Source organism: Pan paniscus, chromosome 5 (genome assembly GCF_029289425.2).
Source record: "Pan paniscus chromosome 5, NHGRI_mPanPan1-v2.0_pri, whole genome shotgun sequence".
Lineage (NCBI taxonomy): Eukaryota > Metazoa > Chordata > Mammalia > Primates > Hominidae > Pan > Pan paniscus.
The window spans coordinates 51,716,000-51,740,153 of record NC_073254.2 but is presented as its reverse complement, the minus strand read 5'-3'; the positions used below and the strand labels follow the sequence as shown (position 1 = coordinate 51,740,153).

General features: G+C 41.6%; 2 protein-coding genes and 1 non-coding gene across 14 annotated transcripts in view; 2 read left to right on the top strand and 1 right to left on the bottom strand.

Annotated features, from left to right (window-relative positions):
* The window catches only part of TBC1D22B (TBC1 domain family member 22B), a 74,753-nt gene extending 64,453 nt beyond the window's left edge, over positions 1 to 10,300 (bottom strand). Inside the window, exon 1 of one of the 2 annotated variants that reach the window (XM_003818889.5) lies at positions 9,605 to 10,300. In XM_003818889.5, the coding sequence (XP_003818937.4) occupies positions 9,605 to 9,660 (56 nt within the window). In that variant the 5' untranslated portion in view covers positions 9,661 to 10,300. The remainder of the gene's footprint in view (positions 1 to 9,604) is intronic. The other variant, XM_034962006.3, reaches the window with a different exon arrangement.
* Positions 9,433 to 24,154, top strand: part of TMEM217 (transmembrane protein 217) — a 45,968-nt gene continuing 31,246 nt past the window's right edge. For 4 of the 11 annotated variants that reach the window (XM_055113563.2, XM_055113559.2, XM_055113557.2 and 1 more), the window contains exon 1: positions 9,654 to 10,010. The gene's annotated coding sequence lies outside the window, so the exon portion shown is untranslated. Of the gene's footprint in view, positions 10,016 to 24,154 lie in introns of all 11 variants that reach the window. The other 7 variants (XM_057302489.2, XM_055113560.3, XM_055113561.3 and 4 more) reach the window with 4 other exon arrangements.
* LOC112440285 (small nucleolar RNA U13) lies at positions 16,753 to 16,855 on the top strand. The gene has a single exon (XR_003028460.4). It is a non-coding gene; the product is annotated as a small nucleolar RNA U13 (small nucleolar RNA).

Genomic DNA, 24,154 nt, shown 5'->3' with positions numbered 1-24,154 from the left:
AAAGTGAAAAAAAACTACTTTTCAACATGTAAGAACTCAGGGAAAACATGTTCCTTAACACCTGTCTGAAGAAGCTGTGAGAGAACAAACTTCAACTAATCATGAGATGGAGAAACCATGGCAAAAGGATTGGTGGAGAGCCCTGAACAGATCCAACCTTACGACTAGGTCTTACATTTGAGGCAAAGAGAATGTCAAAGTAATATAATTGGCAAATGTTAAAAGGAGGAAAAAATGGACAAATGAAGTGCATTGACCTCTTCCTCTTTTACTGACAGGGCTCAGAAGATATTTAAAGCAGATAGCTCAATTTGCAAATCTATGTCACTACCTGTTTAACATTAAATCCTAATGTAGATTTGCAAATGTTAATAGATGAATATGTATGTTTTACGACAGAAAATAAAACCAAGAAAAATAATATAATCAACTAGAAGCAGGTGGGAAGAGAGGGGTGAGGAAATATACTTACTAATTTCATCATTGCTCATGGTAGGGAGCCAACGGGTACTGTCTGAAGAAATATGGTATAAAGTTACACTTATAAACACAATCACTAGAATAAAAAGATCAATCTTCCAAATTATCAGTATATATATATATATATATATATGCCCTCCCCTCAAAAGCAAGCACAGTCCACATAGTAAAAGATTTTTTTAAGAAGAAAATATTTTTAAAAGGCCAAGCATGGTAGCTCACATCTGTAATCCCAGCACTTTGGGATGCTGAGGTGTGAGAACTGCTTGAGGCTAGAAGTTTGACCAGCCTGAGCAACATGGCAAGACCTTGTACCTACAAAAAATTTAAAAATTAGCCAACTGTGGTGGTGCACGCTTGTAGTTCTAGCTACTTGGGAGGCTGAGGTGAGAGGATTACTTGAACCCAGGAGTTTGAGACTACAGTGACCTATCATCGTGTCACTGCACTATAGCCCATAAGTCCTTATCTCAAAAAAAAAAAGATGAAAATATTAAAAATTTAACTAAATAACTAAATATATCAGTTATTCCAATAAATATAAAGGAGCTAACTTACCTATTAAAATAGAAAGGATAATTACCAACAGGAAAGTAATTAAATAAATTACAGTACATCTTTTAAAAAGAAGGAGGCAGTTCTGGCCAGGTGCAGTGGCTCACGCCTGTAATCCCAGCACTTGGGGAGGCCAAAGCAGGCAGATCACCTAAGCTCAGGAGTTCAAGACCAGCCTGGCCAACACGGTGAAACTCCATCTCTACTAAAAAATACAAAAATTAGCCGGGCATGGTGGCAGGCGCCTGTAATCCCAACTACTCAGGAGGCTGAGGCGGGAGAATGGCTTGAGCTGGGGAGGCGGAGGTTGCAGTGGGCCGAGATTGTACCACTGCACTCCAGCTTGGGTGACAGAGCAAGACACCGTCTCAAAAAAAAAAAAAAAAAAAAAGAATGAGGCAGTTCTATATTCACTGACATGAAATAAACTCAGACATTAATTGAAAAAAGATGCAGAACTACATGTATGACACCATTTTTGTAAAAATCTTTAAAATAGATACATGCATTTTATGTGTGATTAGGTCTATGTATCTGAAAGAATATCAGAGTATCTGAAAGAATACAAAAGACACTGGTAGCAGCAGTTTGGAATAGGAACCAGATGACTGGAAGATGATGGGACACCAAAGAGACTTAGTTTTCACTGCAAACCCTTTCTGATTTAGTATCATGTACAAGTATCACCTTTATAAGCAATAAGCGATCTTGAGAAGGTTAGAAGGTTTAAGTGGGATGATATGTCGAAAGCCCTTTAGCACAATTCCTAGCGGGTGGTAATGCTCATTTAATGTTAAGCAGGAAGTGACGTAGATTTGCAAATGTTAGAACACTACCCAGCAAACACTCAGTGCCCAAGAAATGTTGATTTTCTTCCTCCCTCCCATTTTTATAATTTAATCCATACTCAACATTTAGAAATTGAAACAAGCTTACCAAATACTTGTTTCACATAACAGAGGTGATCCTAAAGGATGCTTTTAAATAAAAATATAGCCAAATCAATCACTTTCACATTGATTCCTATTAAGATTTCAGAGGAAATCTTACGTATAATCTTTAATTTATGAATACAGTCCCTACTTCTTTAGCTATAAGAATCTTTACTCCCTAAACCTCTCTGGAAGATTAATAAGTAATGTGTAAGCAAACTATTACATATATTACTACAGAAATACAAACTTTGAAAACAATACTAATTGATGTGTTTAAAGGGTTTCCTAGGCAGAGAGAAAAAAGAGGAATCAAAGAGTAAAGGGAAAGTTCTGCTGAGAGAGGAAGAGGGTGTTAGACACCCCCACCGACCACGGGAAAAAAAAAACCCAAAGGGCTACTGATATGCACATTAGCAGCTGCAAATAATCTAAGAGTACACCTGAATTCTTCAAGCCCACAAGCCCTCCTCACAATAAAATATAAAATCAGAGGATAAACTGCAGGAAGATCTCAACAGGCCGGTTAGGTAAGGTGACTGGGTAGAAAAATAAGAGATGGTCCTTAGATCCCCTCCTTAAAGAAGTATTACCATCTGCCAGTAACCCATGCAGAAGAAAAGCAAACCTAATTTGTGCAGGCTGAAGGGCCAGAGGCCATCAATTACCATCTAGGAAAGGAATCTTAAAATCACAGTAGACTATTTTTTAAAGCTGTCAGCCCAAGGTGCTGGCACAGCCAGGAAGGCTAAGATAAATGATGGACTTCATCAGCAAAGGTATCAGGGCCCAAATTGAATTTGTTAACATATTCTTGAACTGAACCATGATGTATCTAAAACTGGAACGCTTTGTATAATAAATCAGTTTATTGCAGCTTAAAAAAGACAGGCAAGAAGTTAGAAAAGAGAAACCGAGATGATCACAGAGACTAAATGGAGATAGACCAGAAGAGCCCAATGATTAAGGTGCTCAATTTCCTGACATTTATAATTCACCTATCACTGTCTGTACCATCCCTACTCCTTCCAAACCCAAACTCAGCTCTAAGAAAGACTGATCTCCACTCCACCTTCCAAACTTATTAAACCCATTATTAAATAAGGCTCTTTTCCCTACTTGGAATGCTTTTCTATTTTCTACATCCCTTTTCAAAATTGTATCCATCCTGCAACATTCTCTTCAAATTCTACACCCCTCATGAAACTTTCCATACCCCTACCCCCAGCATCTACTAACTCATGTCTTCTCTAGTTCCCTAACATACATAAATTAGGGCTTATATTACTTTTTAAAAATAAACTAGATTTAGATCATAATACAAGACACAATCAGAGCTGGGCACTGTGGCTCACGCCTGTAATCCCTGCACTTTGAGAGGCCGAGGCAGGCAGATCACTTGAGTCCAGCAGTTCGAGACTGGCCTGGCCAACATAGCAAAACCCCATCTCTACTAAAAATAAAAATTAGCTGGGCTTGGTGGCACACACCTGTAATCCCAGCTACTCAGGACGCTGAAGCACAAGAATTGCTTGAGTCTGGGAGGCAGAGGTTGCGGCGAGCCGAAATCGTGCCATTGCACTCCAGCCAGGGCAACAAGAGTGAAACCCCGTGTCAAAAACAAAACAAAACAAAACAAAACAAAACAAAACACCCTGGCATACCCCTCCCTCCCTTCCTAGGAAGCCACTCTATTGGATCTGGCATTTTTCACACTCATTTTTATATTTTTATTTTCTATGTATGTATCCCTAAATAATGTATGATTTTGCATGTTTTTTAAACTTTATATAAATAACATCACACTGTAAATATGACTTATTTTGACTCTAAATCATGTTACTTTAAATTTTACTTAATTCCAAGGCTAACTGGCTGATCTCTCCAACACAAGTTAAAACAAAACAAAACAAAACATTTGCTCTAACACAAGTGAAAAAGCATTTAATTGACATTTTCAAACACAAAGAAAAGTACAGAAAATGATATAATAAACATCCACAAACCCACCACTCTGATTTACAAATGTTAACATTTGTCACATTTCATTTAAGAAAAAAAGTGCTAGGCCAGTAATAGTGGCTCACGCCTGTAATCCCAGCACTTTGGGAGGCCAAGGTGGGTGGGTCATGAGGTCAGGAGATCAAGACTATCCTGGCCAAAATGGTGAAACCCCATCTCTACTAAAAATACAAGAAAATTAGCTGGGTGTGGTGGCACGCATCTGTAGTCCCAGCTACTCGGGAGGCCAAGGCAGGAGAATCGCTTGAACCCGGGAGGTGGAAGTTGCAGTGAGCGGAGATCGGGCCACTGCACTCCAGCCTGGCAACAGAGTAAGACTCCATCTCAAAAAAACAAAACAAAACAAAACAAAAACAAAGTGTTAGACTACTGATGCCCCAATTGCAGTCCCTAGTCCTGTTTCTTCGCTTCCCAAGAGATAACAATTATTCTGAAATTGGAGGGAACTCCTCCCATCTGTTTTTATACCTCTACATATATTCACAGATCCATAAACAACACACAGTATTTTCTATGTTTTTAAACTTCACATAAAAGACTGCACATTGTACATATCTTTCTACATCTTGCTCTTTGCATTCAACAATGTGTTTTCACCCAATTCCACCTTTAAGTTTGTCTGATTACAAATGTAACATATGTTTAGTGGAAAAACCAGAAAGTCAATCATACACAGCATCTTCTCCAGGGGAAGCCATGATGCCAAGCAGATTTTTTAGCTCCTAGAAAGCCATAGTGGTGCCATATCTTTTTCTGTAGCCCCCTTGCCACCTGGCAGAGCATGACACATACCAGCAGGCACTTAACAATATTTAGTAAGTGAAGATTAGATCTCTACAAAACCTAGGCCTCCACTTAAGCTAGACCTAAAAACCAGAGGTTAGTTAACACACTGCATCTCAAAGAAATCACACCACATACGCAGAGAAAAGAATGCCATGGAATATACTGCCACGCAGACAAAATGGAACAAAAGTTCTGATTAACCTCCATCACTCTCTTTAATAAAACCAACACCATAGAATGTATTGACATAGCTGTTTTGCCTAGTTGAAACAGTGCAAACATCTTGGTAGGAAAAATCAACAGGTGTTTGTTTAGCACTGATAAAAGAGCTAGCGCAAATATGGGAAAAAGACCTATCAAATTTAAATGCCAAACGTGTTGGCAACTGATGTAGGTTCACACACTCACTCCACATTAGTCTTCCAGAACAGGTGATCTATGCTGTTTCAATGATAATTTAGTATCTTCTAGTCACTCACCCTACCAGTAAAACATCTCCAAGCCAAGAACAAGTTGTAATGTACCTGCCCAGACAGGCTGTGACTTTTACACTAAGTCTCCTATCAGATTCATTATTATTTTAGGATTGGCTTCAAGTTCTTAACTTGGCCTTTCTTTCTAACAACGAAGGGCCTGGAAGACTCAGGTAATTTCGGTTTTGGCCAGACGCAGAGGCTCACGCCTGTAATCCCAACACTTTGGGAGGATGAAGTGGGCAGACAGCTTGAGCCCAGGAGTTCATGACCAGTCTGGGCAACATGGCAAGACCTGTCTCTACAAAAAATACAAAAATTAGCCAGGGCTGGGCACGGTGGCACACACACACACACACACACACACACACACACACACACACACACACTGACCAAAGCTTTTTTTTTTTCCCCCATAGGTTTGTGCCACCAAGCCCAGCTAATTTTTTTGTGTGTTTTTAGTAGAGACGGAGATTCACCATGTTGGCCAGGCTGGTCTCGAACTCCTGACCTCAAATGATCCACCCGTCTCAGCCTCCCAAAGTGCTGGGATTACAGTTGTGAGCCACCACACCCAGCCAGATCAAAGCTTTTCAATTTCAGTTTCAAAAACTGAAGCAAGGAGAGAAAACAAAAATGATAGCTACTATCATCGTAACTATCCTTCTTATAATAGCTAATATTATTGTGTACCTCCTAACCAATTATTACGTACTATCTCATTTAATCCTCATAACAGCCCCATGGAGCAGATACTCTGTCCCTATTTTAGAGATGGGGAGACTGATGCATTGAGAGGTTAATTAAATCCCATAAGATCACATAGCTAGAAAGCAGAGCTGGGATTTTAACCTAGGCAGTCAGATTTCAGAGCCTGCATTTTTTTTTTTTTTTTTTGGAGACAATCTCTTGCTCTGTTGCGCAGGCTGGAGTGGAGTGACGCAATCTCAGTTCACTGCAACCTCCGTCTCCCAGGTTCAAGAGATTCTTGGGCATCAGCCTCCTGAGTAGCTGGGACTACAGGCGCACACCACCAAGCCCAGCTAATTTGTATTTTTAGTAGAGATGGGGGGTTTCACCACGTTGGCCAGGCTGGTCTCGGACTCCTGGCCTCAAGCGATCCACCTGCCTCAGCCTTCCAAAATTCTGGGATTACAGGCCACCACACCTGCCAAAGCCTGCAATGGTACAGATTGCCTCTTATCTTCTAGGCATTAATACAATGACCATTTGATGTGCTAAGTACATGGGGCTCATGTGAATAACTGAGAGAACTTAAAAGATGCTTAGTTCCACCAAGTTACTACATGACCCAGCAATTCCACTCCTATTTATCAGCAGAAGAATAGAAAATATATATCCAAACAAAAACCTCTGCATAAATGTTCATAAAAGCATTAAGCACAATAGCCCAAAAGTGAAAACAATTCAAATATCCATCAACTGATGAATGAACAAAATGTGGTGTATCTATACTATGGAATATTATTCAGCCATAAAATGGAATGAAGTACTGATACATACTACAGCGTGGACAAGCCTGAAATCACTGTCCTTAATAAAAGAAGCCACTCACAAAAGGCCTCAGATCATATTACTCCATATATATAAAATGTCCAAAAGAGGTAAATCCACAGAAACAGAAAGTAGATTAGTAGTTACCAGGGTCTGGAGTGGGGTGGATGGGGAGTGACTGTAAACAGGTATGTAGTTTCTTTTCAGGATGATGAAAATGTTCTGAAATTAGTGGTGATGGTTGCACAAAACCATCTATACTATAAATGAATATACTAAATACCACTGAATTGTACACTTTAAAAGAGTGAATTTTATGGTATGTGAATTATATCTCAATAAAGCTGTTATTTTTAAAAAGAATGTTTCGTTCATTTGCAACTTCTTTTATTTAATAAAATTTCTATTTGTTGTCACTAAGATTGTTGGATCATGATCAGACAAATGGAAAGAACCCTGTCATCGCTTTTATTTTTCACCTTTCAATTTGCAAAGAAGAGTAAACTAGTTTCATTTCCAAGTTTGCATGCATCCAGTAGAGTCATTTCTGTCATTTCCCCACCCAGGAGAAAGTTTTTCTTCTCTAAGACCGAAAGAGTACAGATGCAAAAGTTCTATTCTTGAGAAAATGCCCTAACATGTTCTTTAAACCAAAGTACCTTTCTATCTAAAAGAAACTTAGTTTTCTCCCATGACCAGAGGCTCATGGGCTTCACTGCTAAAAGCACACAGCTGAACAGTATTTCTCTTTACCAAGTAAGGTACTAAAAACTATTATGAATTGTGAAAATATTTGAATACCTTAAAACAAACAACGAAGACAATGAGCTGGGGTAAGGATCTGAGTAACATTATTTTAAATGTTTACTTGCTGTAATAATGACAGCAATGTTAATAACTACTGTTTTTTGAGCAACTATAATGTGCTAAATAAACACTGTCCTAGGTTCCTTACAAATAGGGTATTTCACTTAGTCCCCACAGTGACTCTGAGGAAAGTATTTTTATTTCTCATTTCATAGGTAAGGAAATTGAGGCCTAGAAAGATTATTTGTCTTGGTCACACACACAACAGAGCCCAAATAGTAACCCAAGTCTTTCTGAACTCGAAAGTTCTCTATTTCTCTATATTTTTCAAAATGAAAAAGGAATCCAGAAACTTGAAGAAACTGAAAAGACTTCTCTTCCTATCTCAGAAAAGTAGTGCTTTAAAAAAGTTGACTGTTCTTATAGCCAAATACAGGAAATATAGGAAAAAAAGATTGTTAATAGCAACCAGCAGTCAGAAGGCACAGAAGCCCATGCCACGTCCCACATCTCTTACATTGCTTCCTGATACAACAGTCTTCCTATTGATTCTGATTATAATCTTAGGATGTCAAAATTTAATGATCTCACTATGGAAAACCCCAGAAAATAGCAGTTAGCACAACTAGAGAGCTCACTAGACCAGGAAGGAAAAGGAATCAGTTGGCAGGAAGTGTGCTTACCTAAAAACACAGAACATCTTTAACAGTAATATTAACACTGTTAAGTCCACAGCACTTTAATCTGAAGTTATTTTTGCATTCCTTTCTATTACTTTAATAAGTATTACTAAAAGCTGATTTCCACCCTATTCTCCATATGTCTACTAGAATCCTTAATAAAATAAGACTCTTGGTGGGGCATGGTGGCTAACGCCTGTAATCCCAACACTTTGGGAGGCCAAGGCAAGAGGATCACTTGAGGCCAGGAGTCAGAGACCAGCCCTGGCAACACAGTCAGACCTTGTCTCTATTTCATTTAAAATATATATATATTAAGGCTCTTACCTAGCCACTACTGACCCTCATCTCTCTCTCGCTTAAAAAAAAAAAAGCCACGAGTTCGAAAGATTATCCCAGAAGGAAAAAACCTGAATCCATTAGAAAAGGTAGCACAGGGGACACAACCAAACATGAATTTCATCACCAAGTAGACTGTAGCTGGCAGAAATCTTAAATTTACGACTGAAATACACACTCTTCCTTATACTTCTCAGGACTTTGCCCAAAATAAACTGAAACAGTAAACCAACAGTAGATTGATGGATGGATAATTTGCCAAAAGTCTCAACATACACCGAAAAGAGGGTGGGGATAGTCTTAGGGGGTCTGCTCTCCAGTTAAACAACTGAAGAATGAACGAATTTAGTGCATTTGCACAAGAAGTGCATTACAATGCAGGGGAGGAAGAAGTCACTTGGGGTTGGACAAATCCTTAGAAAATGCCAAAGGAATAACCCTGATTCTGTCGTCTTGTAATAATTCCTAGTGGGAAAGGGCCAACTCAAGATAAAGTAAGGTCAGGGTTGAGAATCGTCCTCACTTTTCCTGCCTAACCCCCTCGGCAGGCGGCCCCAAACTCCCACCGGAATCCTTCGGGTAAGTGCCGACCTCAGGGATCAAGGAAAGGGGCCATCCTCAAGCGACCAACCACCTGTGCTTGGTGGAGACCCCTGAGAGGGAGTCCTAATTAGAGTGGGAAGCAGCTCTGGGGAGGAACCTCCGAGACCAGGGCCGACACTGACTACTCACCCAACTCCACTCCCCTTTACGCCCAATCTTCGGCCACCTTCCCGCTGAGGTCACCCCTCCTGAAACCTCCGCCCCCAGACCCCGGTCTACACCCACATCCAGCCGTCCCCAAAGCTCGCTGTTCGCTTCTCTGCCTGACAGCTGCCCTGCCGCCACCAGGCAGTCCCAGCTTCCCCAAACCAGTCTTCCGGCCTCTGTGGCGCCCCAGGCCCGCGGGATTTAGGGATTAGGATCTGGAAGGGTTTGGTCCAATCCCCTATCCCTCTCAGCGTCCTGGGCTCACCTCCCAGGCAGCTTAGCGCTCCTCTTCCAAAACTGCTTGCTGTTCTCAGCGGCCATTGCTCTGGCCGGGGGAAGTCCTTGTAGGCGGGCCAAGGGTTTGCCCGGCGAGATGCCCCCAGACCCCGCAATCTGAGGGCCAACCCAGGCCGCTTCCCCGCCGCCGGTCACCCGCTCCCAGCTCCTGGGGACGCCATCTTGGATGTGGGCACCCCTCCACCCAGCACCGCTGCCATTGGTGAGCTGCGCAAGCCGTGGACGCGCCGACCAATCGGGAGCCGGAATCCTGCAGGCCGCTGAAGCCAACCGGTAACGTCAGGGGCTGGGCACACAGGTGGACGGGGAAGGCGGAGCTTAGACGAGCAGAGAGGCGGGGCTCAAAGTTCCTACCCGCGAGAGGGAAGAAGCAGGTAAGGTAAGGGACCTATGGGAAGGAAGAGGGGATTATCTTCTTCGTGAGGAATGAAGTTCCTTAGTCTAATATTTCTTGGCAAGAGAGAACATACTATGTATTTATATATAGGACTCTTTCACCTAAAAGTAAGGGCCCATGTGTTGGTTGTGGCCCATTTTTAACATCTCTCAATTCAATGACACTCTGGTTATTACCCTCCCTTCCTCATTCCGTTTACATGTCCATTCGTTTTTCTGAAGGAAGGTCAGCAGGGACTCGATAGCCCGGGATTGCTAACTGTTCAACACGTGAGCAACGGTTCATCAGAGTCTCCCTCTCCCTCTGTTTATTGAAAACGATTGAAGGACTTGTGCTGTGGGTGAAAAATTCAAATGATTTAATCCCTATGTCAATCCATAACTCTCACTTTCTGACTATGCTAACAGTGTATAGGAAATGGTTTATGATAGCTGTCCAACTCAGATTACCAAATACCATTTCTTTGAAGGACACAGTATTGCTCCATCGTGTGAATCACAAAGTTAAGGATGTATCTCCTCCCGGCCCCACCAACATCCTTAATTTCCCTTGTTAATCTATTATAAATCTTGCACCCTTGAATTTATTTTCAATCTAATTTTCCCAGACAATGAGATTTAGTATTAGCATTTTGAATCCTTTGAATGTCTTGTCAGCGTTTTTTGCTGGTTTTGAGTTTCTGTGGTTGTATTCCGTGGTGATTTGGGGAAAGAGGGAAGGCGGGCACCAGTCCAGAGTGGTTTTTGTCCCTTCGAAGGACTGTTGAGGTGGGCTGCGTGTCCCCCACCCCCACCCCCACCCTCCATTTACAGCTACCACATGTACTTCCACATATTGGAGAATACTTAAAGACCTGACCCCTGGCCCCAGCCAAAGAAGGACCTTCTTTTATATGTCCTCCAACGACGGTTTCTTCATTACTCCCATTTTCAAGCTTCTTTTGTCCCCTAATTTAAGAATTATAGGATTGAATGGCAAGGGCTATTTTTACTTCCTCTGAGTCTTTCATGCTATAAAAGCATCTTATCTTCTTTATGGGCATTTAACCCAGAGAAAAAAAGCCCCTCTATTCTTTTAATTATTTTACCTGCCTTTCTCTGGCGCTTCTTTTTCTTAGGATGCAGTGACCAGCACTGCACACTAAGCCCAAAGAGGGATGTACTGAGGCTTTGTTAAGGCTGATGTTTTGTCTTTATTCTGGACAGCCAGACCTTTTGCTGGCTGTTTGGACTTTAGAAGAGTTGATGTCTTGAAAGAGTAATCTAAAACAACTTCTAGATTCCTTACCTTGGTGGCAACCAGCAGTTCAGAGTTCATTGTCTTAAAGGTATCCTCTGAATTATCTTTCCCTATGTGAGCTGCCATACACTCATCCATGTGACAAGATACCTGCCACTTTCCAGCTTATGCACATGGCTTCAGAGATGTTCCAGAAGCTGCTCCCTATTGATTTGACATGTTACTATGTGGAAAGCAAAGTATGATTTGTGTATCTAGACATATCTCAAAATACCCTTTTTCTTAATCTTCTATGAAATGTTAAATGACACTGATTCCCAGGGGGTGTTGTTAACAGTGCTCAACCCAGAAAAGCCCTGTTATTTCTACAGTTTGTTTTCTATATCAGTTTCCCCTCCAAGATTTTTTAAAAATTCACATCAGTTACCTTGTGATGACTTTTTAAATAGGGAAATTGAGATTGTTGGAACCTTTTTCACCACTACCACTTGGTCACCCTAATCTTCACCAACCACACACCTGCTTACAGCAGCCTGCTATTCGGCTCCCTGCTTCCACTCTTAGCCCCTTAGAGTCCATTCCCCATATACCAACCAGAGAGACCTTTTTTTTTTTTTTTTTTTTTTTTGAGACCAGGTCTTGCCCTGTCACCCAAGCTGGAGTCCAGTGACATGATCTCAGCACACTACAACCTCCACCTCCTGGGCTCAAGCAATCCTCCCACATCAACCTCCTGAGTAGCTGGGACTAACAGGCACATACCACCATGGCCAGCTAATTTTTTGTATTTTTGTAGAGATGAAGTTTCACCATGTTGCCCAGGCTGGTCCCATACTCCTGAACTCAAGCATTCCACCACCTTTGGCCTCCCAGAGAGCTAGTATTACAGATGGGAGCCATCGCACCCTGCCCAGAGACACCCTGTTAAAATGTAGACAATATCATGTCACTCCTCTGCTCAAAACCTTGCAATGGCCCCCATTGTACTTGGCATAAAATCCAAGCTCCTTAAAGACCCTACATGACTTGGCTCCACTCACCTCTCCAGTCTCATCTCATTATGCTTTCTTTCTTGCTTAATCTGCGGCAGCCATGCCCATTGGTCTTATTGCCTGGCTCTATTTTTCTTTAAAGCGCTATCACTACAGGCCATATTATGTACTTGTTTGTTGTCCATCTCCATCCCCTAGAGTAAAGGCCCCCTGTCTGTTGCCAGTTAGGAACCAGGCCGCACAGCAGGAGGTGAGCGGCGGGTGGGCATGCAATCATTACTGCCAGAGCTCCGCCTCCTGTCAGATCAGCAGTAGCAGCAGATTCTCATAGGAGTTTGAACCCTATTGTGAACTGCTCATACAAGGGATCTAGGTTGGGTTGTGCACTCCTTATGAGAATCTAATGCCTTGTGATTTGAAGTGGAACTGTTTCATCCTTTAACCCCCCTCCCCCAAAATTTTCGTGGAAAAGTTGTCTTCCCTGAAACTGGTCCCAGGTGCCAAAAAGGTTGGGGACTACTGCCCTAGAGATCGTGAACCCCACTAAGACTGGGACTTTGTTTTGTTCCCTGCTGTAACCCCAGCACCTAGAATAGTGTTTGGAACATAGTGAGTGCTTAGTAAATATTTACTGAGTGAAAGAAGGAGGAATATAAATATTTCTTGTCTTTCGATTCTATGTTGTTCACATATTTTTTTGTTAGGAAAGATGATAGAAACAGTGTTTCCTAACCCCTAGTAGGATGTGTCCACTTTACCAATGACTCTACATTCTTGCCTACATCCTTGGTTGAAGAACAGTCTTCTCTGAGAAAGACTGTATTCTTCAAACTCTTTTGCAGCTTCAAAGGAATGTGCCTGTACCTGGAATGATGAGGGAGGGAGGCCACCCACCTAGTCAGGAGATCAGTTGGTAGCTGTCATCAAAGGGCTGATAGGTATGGCAGCCACCCTTGCCCAGCAAGAGGTGTAAATCATTGGTTTGAGGTTCCCAAGGGGTCCTTAGAGGCCTTCTGGTGGAGGTCCTTCTTGGCAGACATACATTGGTCCACTAGACCAGTGCTTCCTATACTATATTGCACATGTGAATCACTGAGGATTATATTAAAAACCTAGATTCTGATTCAGGAGGTCTGAGGCGGAGCCTACAACTCAGAATTTCTAACAAGCTCCCAGGTGACACTGATGCTGCTGATCCATGGACCTCACTTTATAGATCTTCTGTTACTAATACAGTATGGCCTGTGATTGTTTACTTTATCTCAAGAGTTTATTTTGAAACTGTAAGTAGAGGCTTCTGCAAGTTTTTACTTTCCCCCCCTCAACTTCATCTTCATTCAAAAGAGGGTTAAACAACTTAAAATGTGGCAAAGTACAGTTAAGGGATGAGATATGCCTGGGTTGACTGTGGACTCAAAAGAGGTAGGCATATCCCAACCCTTAGAGAAAGTTTTATGAAAGAGATAATCCTTGAGTAGGGAGAGAAAAGGAAAGAGAAAGGCCTGAAGAACTGTAGGAGGAAAGTCACTTCAGGACAGGAGCTCCAATGGGAAGATAAAAATAGAGAAAAAAGCCTTTGGACTTAACAGAGAGATCCCTGGCAGACTTTAACCTTAACGAAGGAGTGGAGTGGAAGGAAGGAAGTAGACACTGTGATGAGGGGAAGGGTTAAGAAATGAGAGCAAGAAGCAGCCCTCACAATGCACTGTGCAATGTTGGGCCACCTAAGAGATAGTGAGGTCAAGCTGGGATTTAACAGCAAGAGAGCTTTATAGTATCTAAACAACCACTGTAAGAGCCAATGGCAGAGATCAGTTATATTAGAGAAGGCAAGGGGATAAGCAAAAAGACTGAAAAAGTAAGAGGTTATAGGAATAAAGAGAGGAAGAGAAAGTTTTTAGAATTTGGGGGGTGAAGGGAAAACTAGGTATTTCATTCCTAAGAATTTATTCTAAGAAAAGAAGTCACCATACCTGGCAAGAAGAAAGGGGGAAATCTCTGTGTACAAAGATATTCTTTGCCTTGCAACCAATAATAAACAGGGGAAAATGAAAAGAATATGAAGATTTAAACATGAGAAGGCAGTTACGTAAATTATGGTGTGCAGTTTATAAACTTGAACCATGTTATACCATTAAAGAGGGCAAATTTGAATGCTACATAGCACATCAAAAAGGTGTATGAAATGTACAGCAGGGAAAAGGTAGAATATAAAATATCTTTGCATGATTTCAATAAGAATATATGGGTTTTGTCAAAGATTGGAAGGAAACGTGGAAAAATTAAGCAAATTTTGGTAGAGGGTAGAATTATACATCTTGGTACTTCTGGAACTTTTCTTTAATGTTACCGTTTTTTAATATTATAAAATATACATCACCTGGGTACAGTAGCTCACACCTGCAATCCCAGCACTTTGGGAGGCTGAGGCAGGTGGATCACTTGAGCTCAGGAGTTCAAGACCAGCCTGGGCAACATGACAAAACCCCGTCTCTATCAAAAATACAAAAAATTAGTGGAGTGTGGTGGCACACACCTGTGGTCCCAGCTACTCAGAGGCTGAGGTGGGAGGATCACTTGAGCCCAGGAGGCGGGGGTTGCAGGGAGCCGAGATTGTGCCATTGCACTCCAGCCTGGGTGACAGAGTGAGACCCTGTCAAAAAAAATATATATATATATACATATATATACACACACACACACACACATACACGTACACGCACGCACACACACACCCCTCACACCCCTCACAACATATACATGTTGACATATATATGCATGTGTGTATGCATATATATATGCATGTGTGTATGCATATATATATGCATGTGTGTATGCATATATATGCATGTGTGTATGCATATATATATGCATGTGTGTATGCATATATATATGCATGTGTGTATGCATATATATGCATGTGTGTATGCATATATATATGCATGTGTGTATGCATATATATATGCATGTGTGTATGCATATATATATGCATGTGTGTATGCATATATATATGCATGTGTGTATGCATATATATATGCATGTGTGTATGCATATATATATGCATGTGTGTATGCATATATATATGCATGTGTGTATGCATATATATATGCATGTGTGTATGCATATATATATGCATGTGTGTATGCATATATATATGCATGTGTGTATGCATATATATATGCATGTGTGTATGCATATATATATGCATGTGTGTATGCATATATATGCATGTGTGTATGCATATATATATGCATGTGTGTATGCATATATATATGCATGTGTGTATGCATATATATATGCATACATGTATATGTATGTTATGTATGTATACATGTATGTATGTATGTCAACCAGGGGTTGACAAACTTCTTAGATCAAAGGCAGGATTGTAGATATTTTTAGGCTTTGCCAGCCATATGGTCTCTCTTGCAGCTATTCATCTCTGCCATTGTAGTGTGAAAACAACCATAGACAATAAATAAGCTCTTGGGGCTGTGTAATAATAAAGCTTATTTTATCCACATTGAAATTTGAACTTTATGTTACATGTCATGGAATATTATTCTTTCAAGTTTTTCAACAATTAAAAAATGTAAAATCCAGGCTGGGCGCAGTGGCTCACGCCTGTAATCCCAGCACTTTGGGAGGCCGAGGCAGGCGGATCACCTGAGGTCAGGAGTTCGAGACCGGCCTGACCAACATGGAGAAACCCTGGCTCTATTAAAATTACAAAATTAGCTGGGCATGGTGGCGCATGCCTGTAATCCCAGCTACTCGAGAGGCTGAGGCAGAAGAATTGCTTGAACCTGGGAGGTGGAGGTTGCAGTGAGCCGAGATCGCGCCATTGCACTCCAGCCTGGGCAACAAGAGTGAAACTCCGTCTCATAAAAAAAATTAAAACTGTAAAATCCATTTTTATCTCCTAGGTCATATAAAAATAGCATACCAGATTTGGCCCATCATTGGTAATTTGCCATCTCCTGCAATAAATAATAAAGAACAAATAAGAAAAAGATTAATAAACAAAAAATCTTAAAATATAATTAAAGTTCCATTTTGTTCCTCTCTGATCTCATTCCCCTCCGTCTCTCCAGTGGAAACCACGATCCTGAGTTACATGTTCAGCATTCCCATGCGTGTTTTAGAGTTTTATTACATATGTGTGTATCCATAAACAACATGTTTTTCATGTTTTGAAACTTTATAAATAACATCATACTGTACATATGCTTCAGCAACTGGCTTTTTCATTCAACATTCTGTTAATACATTGAGCTGTAGTTTACTCATCTTAACTGCAATATATCGTTCCCTTATGTGAATATTCCTCAATTCTCATTTCCTGTTATTTTTATTTTGAGCATTGCTCATTCAACATTCTTTATACATTATCTCATGGAAATTTTTCTCTAGTGCAGTTTTTTTCAAATTATAGTTTCTCAACTGTCTTAGTCCATTCAGGCTGCTATAACAAAATATCATAGGTCAGTCCTTTTGCAGTTTGTAAGCAAGATGAGTGTGTGTTCATTCCCATATGTGAGATGTGCCTCCCTCAAACCTTGTTTCCTGTCGGCACATTACCTGTCTGACATGAAAAAATAAAAAACAAAATATCATAGATTGGGTAGCTTGTAAACAGCAGACATTTATTTCTCACAGTTCTGGAGGCTAGGAAGTACAAGATCAAGATGCCAGCAGATTTGGTGTCTGGTGAGGGCCCATTTCCTGGTTCACAGATAACACCTGCTGGCTGTGTCCCCACATGGTGGAAAGGGTCAGGCAGCTCTTTGGAGCCCCTCTTAAAAGGGCAGTAATCTACCTTCATCACCTCCCAAATACCTTACCACGTAATACCATCATATTGGTGATTAATTTCAACATATGTGTCTAAATCCAATTTTGAGAGGACACAAACACTCCACAGCATCAACTACTAGTGAGTTAAAGTAAACTTAAAGGTTGGGACCTTTAATGAAATAAAATAGACAGAAATAGAAAAGATCAGAATGTGTTGCATGTAATATGGGCATTGTTTAGCAAAATTTTTTCCCAGCTTTTTTACACTTACACATACATATACGTGTGTGCGCACGCGCACACGCACGCCTGAGAGAGATACTTGGTTGTGATGTAAAATGTACTTCTCAATAAGAGGTCGTGATCAGCATGTTTGAAAAGCACTGCTTTAAGGTACAGTACCTAGGAATATCTAGGAAAGGCGTTGCTAAATCACAGAACATGTACAACTTCCACTTTACTAAATGTTGCAAAATGTTCTCCAAAATGGCTTTTCCAACTTATCCTCACAGCAATGAGTGTGAATTTACATTGCTCCACATCCTCACCTATAGTAGAATTTTTTCATGGGATGCTAAATATATCATACACACAAGAGAATGTATAAAACTAATATGCACAGTTTGATTAATAACGTTTGCATTCGTGTACCCACTCCCCATGCTATAAAACAGGATATTACCAATACCTTAGAAGCCTCTTAGGGGTCCCTTCCTATGGGCATTCCCCTTTTCTCTCTCTTTCAGATGTAACCACTCTGCAGAATTTTGTATTAATAATTCCCTTGTTTTTATATTTTCTACCTATGTTTGTAACCTTAAGTAACATAATATTGTATACATCTATTCTTCTGTTGCCTGCTTCTTTTAGACAATAGTATGATTTTTATGTTTACCTATGTTGATGAGTACAGCTACAGTTCACTAATTTTCACTGTTGTAATAGTCCATTTTATAATACCATATTTTATCTATGCTACTACTGATGGACATTTGGTTGTTTCACATTCTGTGCCACTATGAACTCTGCTGCTACAAACTTTCTTATGTGTGTCTTCTACATAAGTGAACAACTAGAAAGATTTCTCTAGGTTGTTGACATGGAAGTGGAATTGGTGGTCTGGAGTGTATGCGTAAGTTCAACTTTGCAAAATACTGCCCAACTGTTTTTCAAAGTGGTCATACTACTTTACACTTCCAACCACATGGGATGAGAGTTCCATTTTTGTTTCCTATAACATGGTTTCACCAGTAAATCAAAACTGGAGGGAAAAGGTGGTTCAAAGTCAGATCCTAAGGGAAGGACAAAATTTGGTTGAACAGGAAGCAGAAAAGTAGAAATCTTAGTCTCTGTTCAGTCACATAGAAATCTTCCTTCCACTGGGTGCGGTGGCTTACACCTGTAATCCCAACACTTTGGGAGGCTGAGGTGGGTGGATCACTTGAGGTCAGGAGTTCGAAACCAGCTTGGCCAGCATGGTGAAACCCCGTCTCCAATAAAATACAAAAAAATTAGCTGGGCATGGTGGCACGTGTCTATAGTCCCAGCTACTTGGGAGGCTGAGGCAGGAGAATTGCTTGAACCTGGAAAGTGGAGGTTGCAGTGAGCCAAGATTGCACCACTGCACTCCAACGTAGGCAGCAGAGTGAGACTCTGTCTCCCCCGCCAAAAAAAAAAAAAAAAGAAGAAGAAGAAGAAGAATGAAAAGAAATATTCATTTCTTCCTTTCTATTGTCATAAATTTCTGCATGGCACAAATTCAAAATCTACAAATGGATATGCTTAATTGTGGCCCCCAAAAATATTTGTCTACATTAAAATCCCTGGAACCTGTGGATGTTATGTTATTCAGAAAAAGGGTCTTTAACAGATAGTAAGTTAAAGATTTTGAGATGAGATCATCTTGGACTGCTTGGCTGGGTCTCAAATCCAATGACAAGTGTTGTTTTATGAGAGAAGATACAGACAGAAGAGAAGGAGGCAGTGTGACCACAGAGGCAGATTGGAGTGATGCAGCCACAAGCCAAGGAATACCTGGAGCCACCAGAACCCAGAAGGGTCAGGAAAGGATTCTCTGCCAGAGACTTTGAAGCATGAGTTTACTTGATTTAGGACTTCTAGCCTTCAGAACCTTAAGAGAACAAATTTCTATTGTTTTATGCCACTATGTTTGTTGTTATTTGTTGCAGAGAAGTCCTAGGAAGCTCATGCAGGATATAAAGAAAAAGTTGATCTCCCTCACAACTTTTTGCCCATTGCCACCTATTTCTGCTCCCCAGAGGCAACCACTGTTGCCAGTTCCTTGTTTGCCATCCTTATAGAGATATTCTTAAAGAGACCCCTAGTAATTGGCAGGAACATTGAAAATCATTTTACAGATGAGAAGACTGAAGCTCAAAGAGAGGAAGAGGCTTGCCTGAGGACCCTCAAGCTAGATGAACAGCAACCCAGGTTTCCTATTTCTTGTGCTCCTTTAATGTAAGAGAAGTAACTGGAAGCAGATTTTGATATTAGGCTAGAGAGAAAGAAGAGCAAGGTATTGGGTGAGTGAAGGGAGGGGAATGCCATGAAGGTGAGAATGGGGGTAAAAACATATGATTTTGCCTCAGGTTGACCTCAATTCAATGCAGCACTGCACCAGATCATTGCCACACACTGTAGATAGAAATTAATTCTTCTAACTAGCTTTTATTGAGCATCTACTATATTCCTGGCACTAAACTATATTAAGCACTATAAACATACAGCCCCTGTCCTCAACAAGTGTATAATCTAGTAGAGGAGTCTGGTTAGTAAGTAAAGCAGCATGACAAGTGATAAAAATGGAGGTGTATACTATAATATGTCCTAAGAAAACACAGAGTGGAGCATGATCCTCTCTGATTGGGAAGCTGAGGAAGGCCTTGAAAGATGAGTGTGATTTTACTAGGTAAAGAGGCAGGGAAAAGCATCCTAGGCAGAAGAATGAAACCTACATGGAACTATGGATGTCTACAAGGAGAAATTACGTATGAGAAACTGTAGGAGATGCTGTCAGTACCTCACCCACATCCCTCATCCTCTTCGTGTGCCTGAAGGCTCTTCCCCCATCTCCCAAGAACTATGGAAAACCATGCTGTTCACACTCATGGCATACTGGAAATGTCTAAGAGTTAACTCCTCCTGGGAGCAGCCCTCAACTAGTGACTGACTCTCAGGAGTTGGTAAACACCCAAGCTCCTTCAACACTTAGAGGGGATAATTCTGAGGTGTGTGTTTCTCAGAGTTTTTTTTACAGGATTAAGCTCCTGTTGTCCATTGTGGTAGTTGGCTTAATAGTTTGCCCTTGCCGGGTTCATGCCTGTAATCCCAGCACTTTAGGAGGCCGAGGTGGGTGAATCACGAGGTCAGGAGATCGAGACCATCCTGGCCAACGTGGTGAAACCCCGTCTCTACCAAAAATACAAAAATTAGCTGGTTGTGGTGGCACGCACCTGTAGTCCCAGCTACTTGGGAGGCTGAGGCAGTAGAATTGCTTTAACCCGGGAGGCAGAGGTTGCAGTGAGCTGAGGTCACGTCACCGCACTCCAGCCTGGCAACAGAGCGAGAATCCATCTCAAAAAAAAAAAAAAAAAGTAAAAAAGTTCGCTCTTTATTGACTGCCTTCCTTCCCCTATATCACTTCTACCTCTTTCCCCACTCGTGTTTCTGTCACCTCCAAATAAACTACTTGGACTCAAATCCTTGTCTCAGGGTCGGCTTCTTGGAGAATCCAAACTAAAATTAACCATAAGTAGCTCTACATGGTAAGACCAAAGAGTACAAGGAATGGTGTGCAGGGACAAAAGATACTGCAGCAGGGGTCTATCATAGTAGACTTCTAAGGCCATATAAGTCTTATGTTACCTTTTCCTCTAGGCAATGGGACATTCATTGCCAGTTTAAGCAGGGACATGACATGACCAGATCTGCATTGTAGAAGGACCACTCTAGTCACATATCTATTAAATGGCTTCTGCTACACTTAGAATGAAATCCAAACTCCTAACCATGCCTGATAGGTACTGCAGGACCCGGCACCTGGCTGTCTCCCCATCTTCTGAGAATTTTTTTTTTTTTGAGACAGAGTCTTGCTCTGTTGCCCAGGCTAGAACGCAGTGGCACAATCATGGCTCACTGTGGCCTTGACCTCCCATGCTCAAGCAATCCTTCCACCTGAACCTCCTGAATAGCTGGGATCACAGCATGTGCCACCACATCAGCTAATTTTAAAAATTATTTTGTAGAGATAGGGTCTCACTATGTTGCCCAGGCTAGTCTCAAACTCCTGAGCTCAAGTGATCCTCCTGCCTCAGCCTCCCAAAGTGCCGGGGTTACAGACGTGAACCACCATGCCCAGCCTGAGAAATGTCTATTTAATTTGGCAATTGTGAGTTGACCCTAATGGCACAGCAGGGTCAGAAGCCAGATGAAGAGTAGAAGTAGACCAGATTATTGTCAGTTTTTCACTCCCTCTTGCAGTGCATGAGAGTAGATGGAGTATATTTCCCTGCAAGACTTCTGGCCAGTGGAATGTGAGCAAAAGTAACAGTTTGCCTCAAGAAGTATCATATGTTTCCACTCCCATGCCTGCACTATGAGAAGAGCATGCCCTGGGGAGGTACTGGCCCAAGGAAGATAACAGACATGTGGGAGCAGACAAAAATCCAGACTGAAGCCTGGAACCCACTCCAGGCAACCTTCAGCCCGAAGCTTGAATAAGAAAAATAGATGCTTGTGGTTTTAAGCCACTGAATTTTGCATCATTGTTGTGGCAAAAGCTGATTACTGCAGGAGAGAATTAGAGGAGAAGTAGAAGAGAAAAGTGAGCCAAGAATACGCTTTCAAGAAACTTAGCTGTCAAGAAAATGAGAGCCTGTTGGCCGGGCGCAGTGGCTCACGCCTGTAATCCCAGCACTTTGGGAGGCCGAGGCAGGTGGATCACTTGAGGTCAGGAGTTCGAGACCAGCCTGACCAACATGGAGAAACCCCTTCTCTACTAAAAAAAATACAGAATTAGCCGGGCTTGGTGGTGCACGCCTGTGATTACAGCTACTCGGGAGGCTGAGGTAGGAGAATCGCTTGAACCCAGGAGGCAGAGGTTGCGGTGAGCCAAAATTGTGCCATTGCACTCCAGCCTGGGCAACAAGAGCAAAACTCTGTCTGAAAAAAAAAAAAAAGAAAGAAAGAAAGAAAAGAAAAGAAAAGAAAATGAGAGTCTAGTGGATCTCCTCCTCCTCCTCCTCCTGCTCCTCCTCTTCCTTATTGTCACTGTTGTTCTGTGTTGGTGTTTTTGCTGCCCATGATATAAATCCCTTTCCCACATACGGAGAATTTCCCACTCTATGAAACTCATTGGGAAGCAGAGCCCACCTCCTAGTATTATAGCTGAAAATGCCAGCTACTTATTTTCCCAACTTTCCTGTGAACTAAGTCATGGCACATGTTGTGGGCTCTGCTAATAAAATGCACCCACTCTAGACTTCGAATCGGAAGGAGTTTGTGATGCAAAGAAGCAGAAACAGCACAGAATCCATTCCACTAATGGGCAATGCCAGCATGGCAGCAACCCCCAGTTTGGGAGAATAGCTGTGGCAACAGCAACATTCAGGATCTGGTGCTGAGCCTCTCAGTGTACCTATGGAGTCAAATGCTCATTAGCAGCAGTGGCAGTGTCTTCAGTGACCCAGCTCTGTGTTGTGATGTTGGGGCTACCTACCGCCCTGTAAGGAAAAACCTCTGAACATAGTATGGTAGATTGGTTGCATTCACGATCCTAATTCTTCACTGGAGGATCTCATCTTGTTGGACTTCCTCATTCTGACTGGGCTCACCCTTTTGACTTACTTTGGTCAATGGGATGTTAGTAAACATTACCCAAGCCATGGCTTGCAAAGCACTTGTGTGATTGGCTTGCTGTCACTGTTGCTCTCTGCCATTGCCATGAGAACATGTCTAGGCTAGCCTGCTGGATGATGAAAAACATGTGGAACTAGGCCAAGTCTCCCTAAGTTATCCCAGCTGAGGCCATCCTAGTTCAGCCAACAGCCAGTTGAGCCTTTGACGTATGAATTAGCTGAGCCAAAATCAACAGAATTGCCTGGCCAACCAACAGTTGACCTCAGACACTTGAGTGAGTCCAGCTGAGATCAGCTCAGCTCAGCCCAGCCCAGCCCCAGATAAACTGAACCTCACAAACTTGTGTATTAAATACATGTCCATTGTTACATGCCATTGTGGTTTTATGGTTGTTTATGTGATGTTATTGTGACAATATACGGCCAACACACATATGATTCTCCAGATTTCTCCACAAGTCTATGAGCTATGGTTTTTCTGCTTAAATCAGTCAAGAGTTGGCACTTGTTGCTTGCTCTGACTTGCACAGAGAAAGACTGAAAGTAAATTAGAGAGAAACATGGGGTCAAGGGAGAAGTTGAGGTAGACGAGACTTCAACATGTTTATAGGCCAAGGATTGGAGGCAGTTGTATTTGTTAGGCTATAAGTGTAGCTGGAAAATAATAGTGCTTTAGACACAATAGAAGTTTACGGTTTTTCTCCCTCATGTGAAAGAAGTTTACAGTTTTTCTCCCATAGGGGTTTCAGCCTCTGGTGAAACTGCCTTTGCAAAACTACGACAGTAAGAGAAATCTGACACAGTTGACTCCTTCTTGCTTCTAACCTCCAGATTCTCCTTGTTCATTCCTATGCATAAGCCAAACTTTGGGAAGAATTTAGTTTACATTTTAACCTTAAAGCAAAGATGACAATAGCCCTTCCCAAAACTAAACCACCTTTGTAAAACTAATAAAAGTCCACAAGGTTAGGATTATGAGAGGGGCCTGAGTTCTACTAAAATGTAGGTGGAGTTAAATGATAACCAGCCACTGTTCCAGAGGTCACAAAATTTGTAACTTCCCCAGTTCCCCTGTAGATAACATCACTACTGTAGAACCTAAGATTGGCCTTTTGAGACGTCTTTTCAGACTTGTATTTCTGAGGACTGGCTGACTCCATGTGGGCTCCTGGCTCCTGACTGAACCGGTCCTGTGCACCCCCCCATCCAGAGGCAGA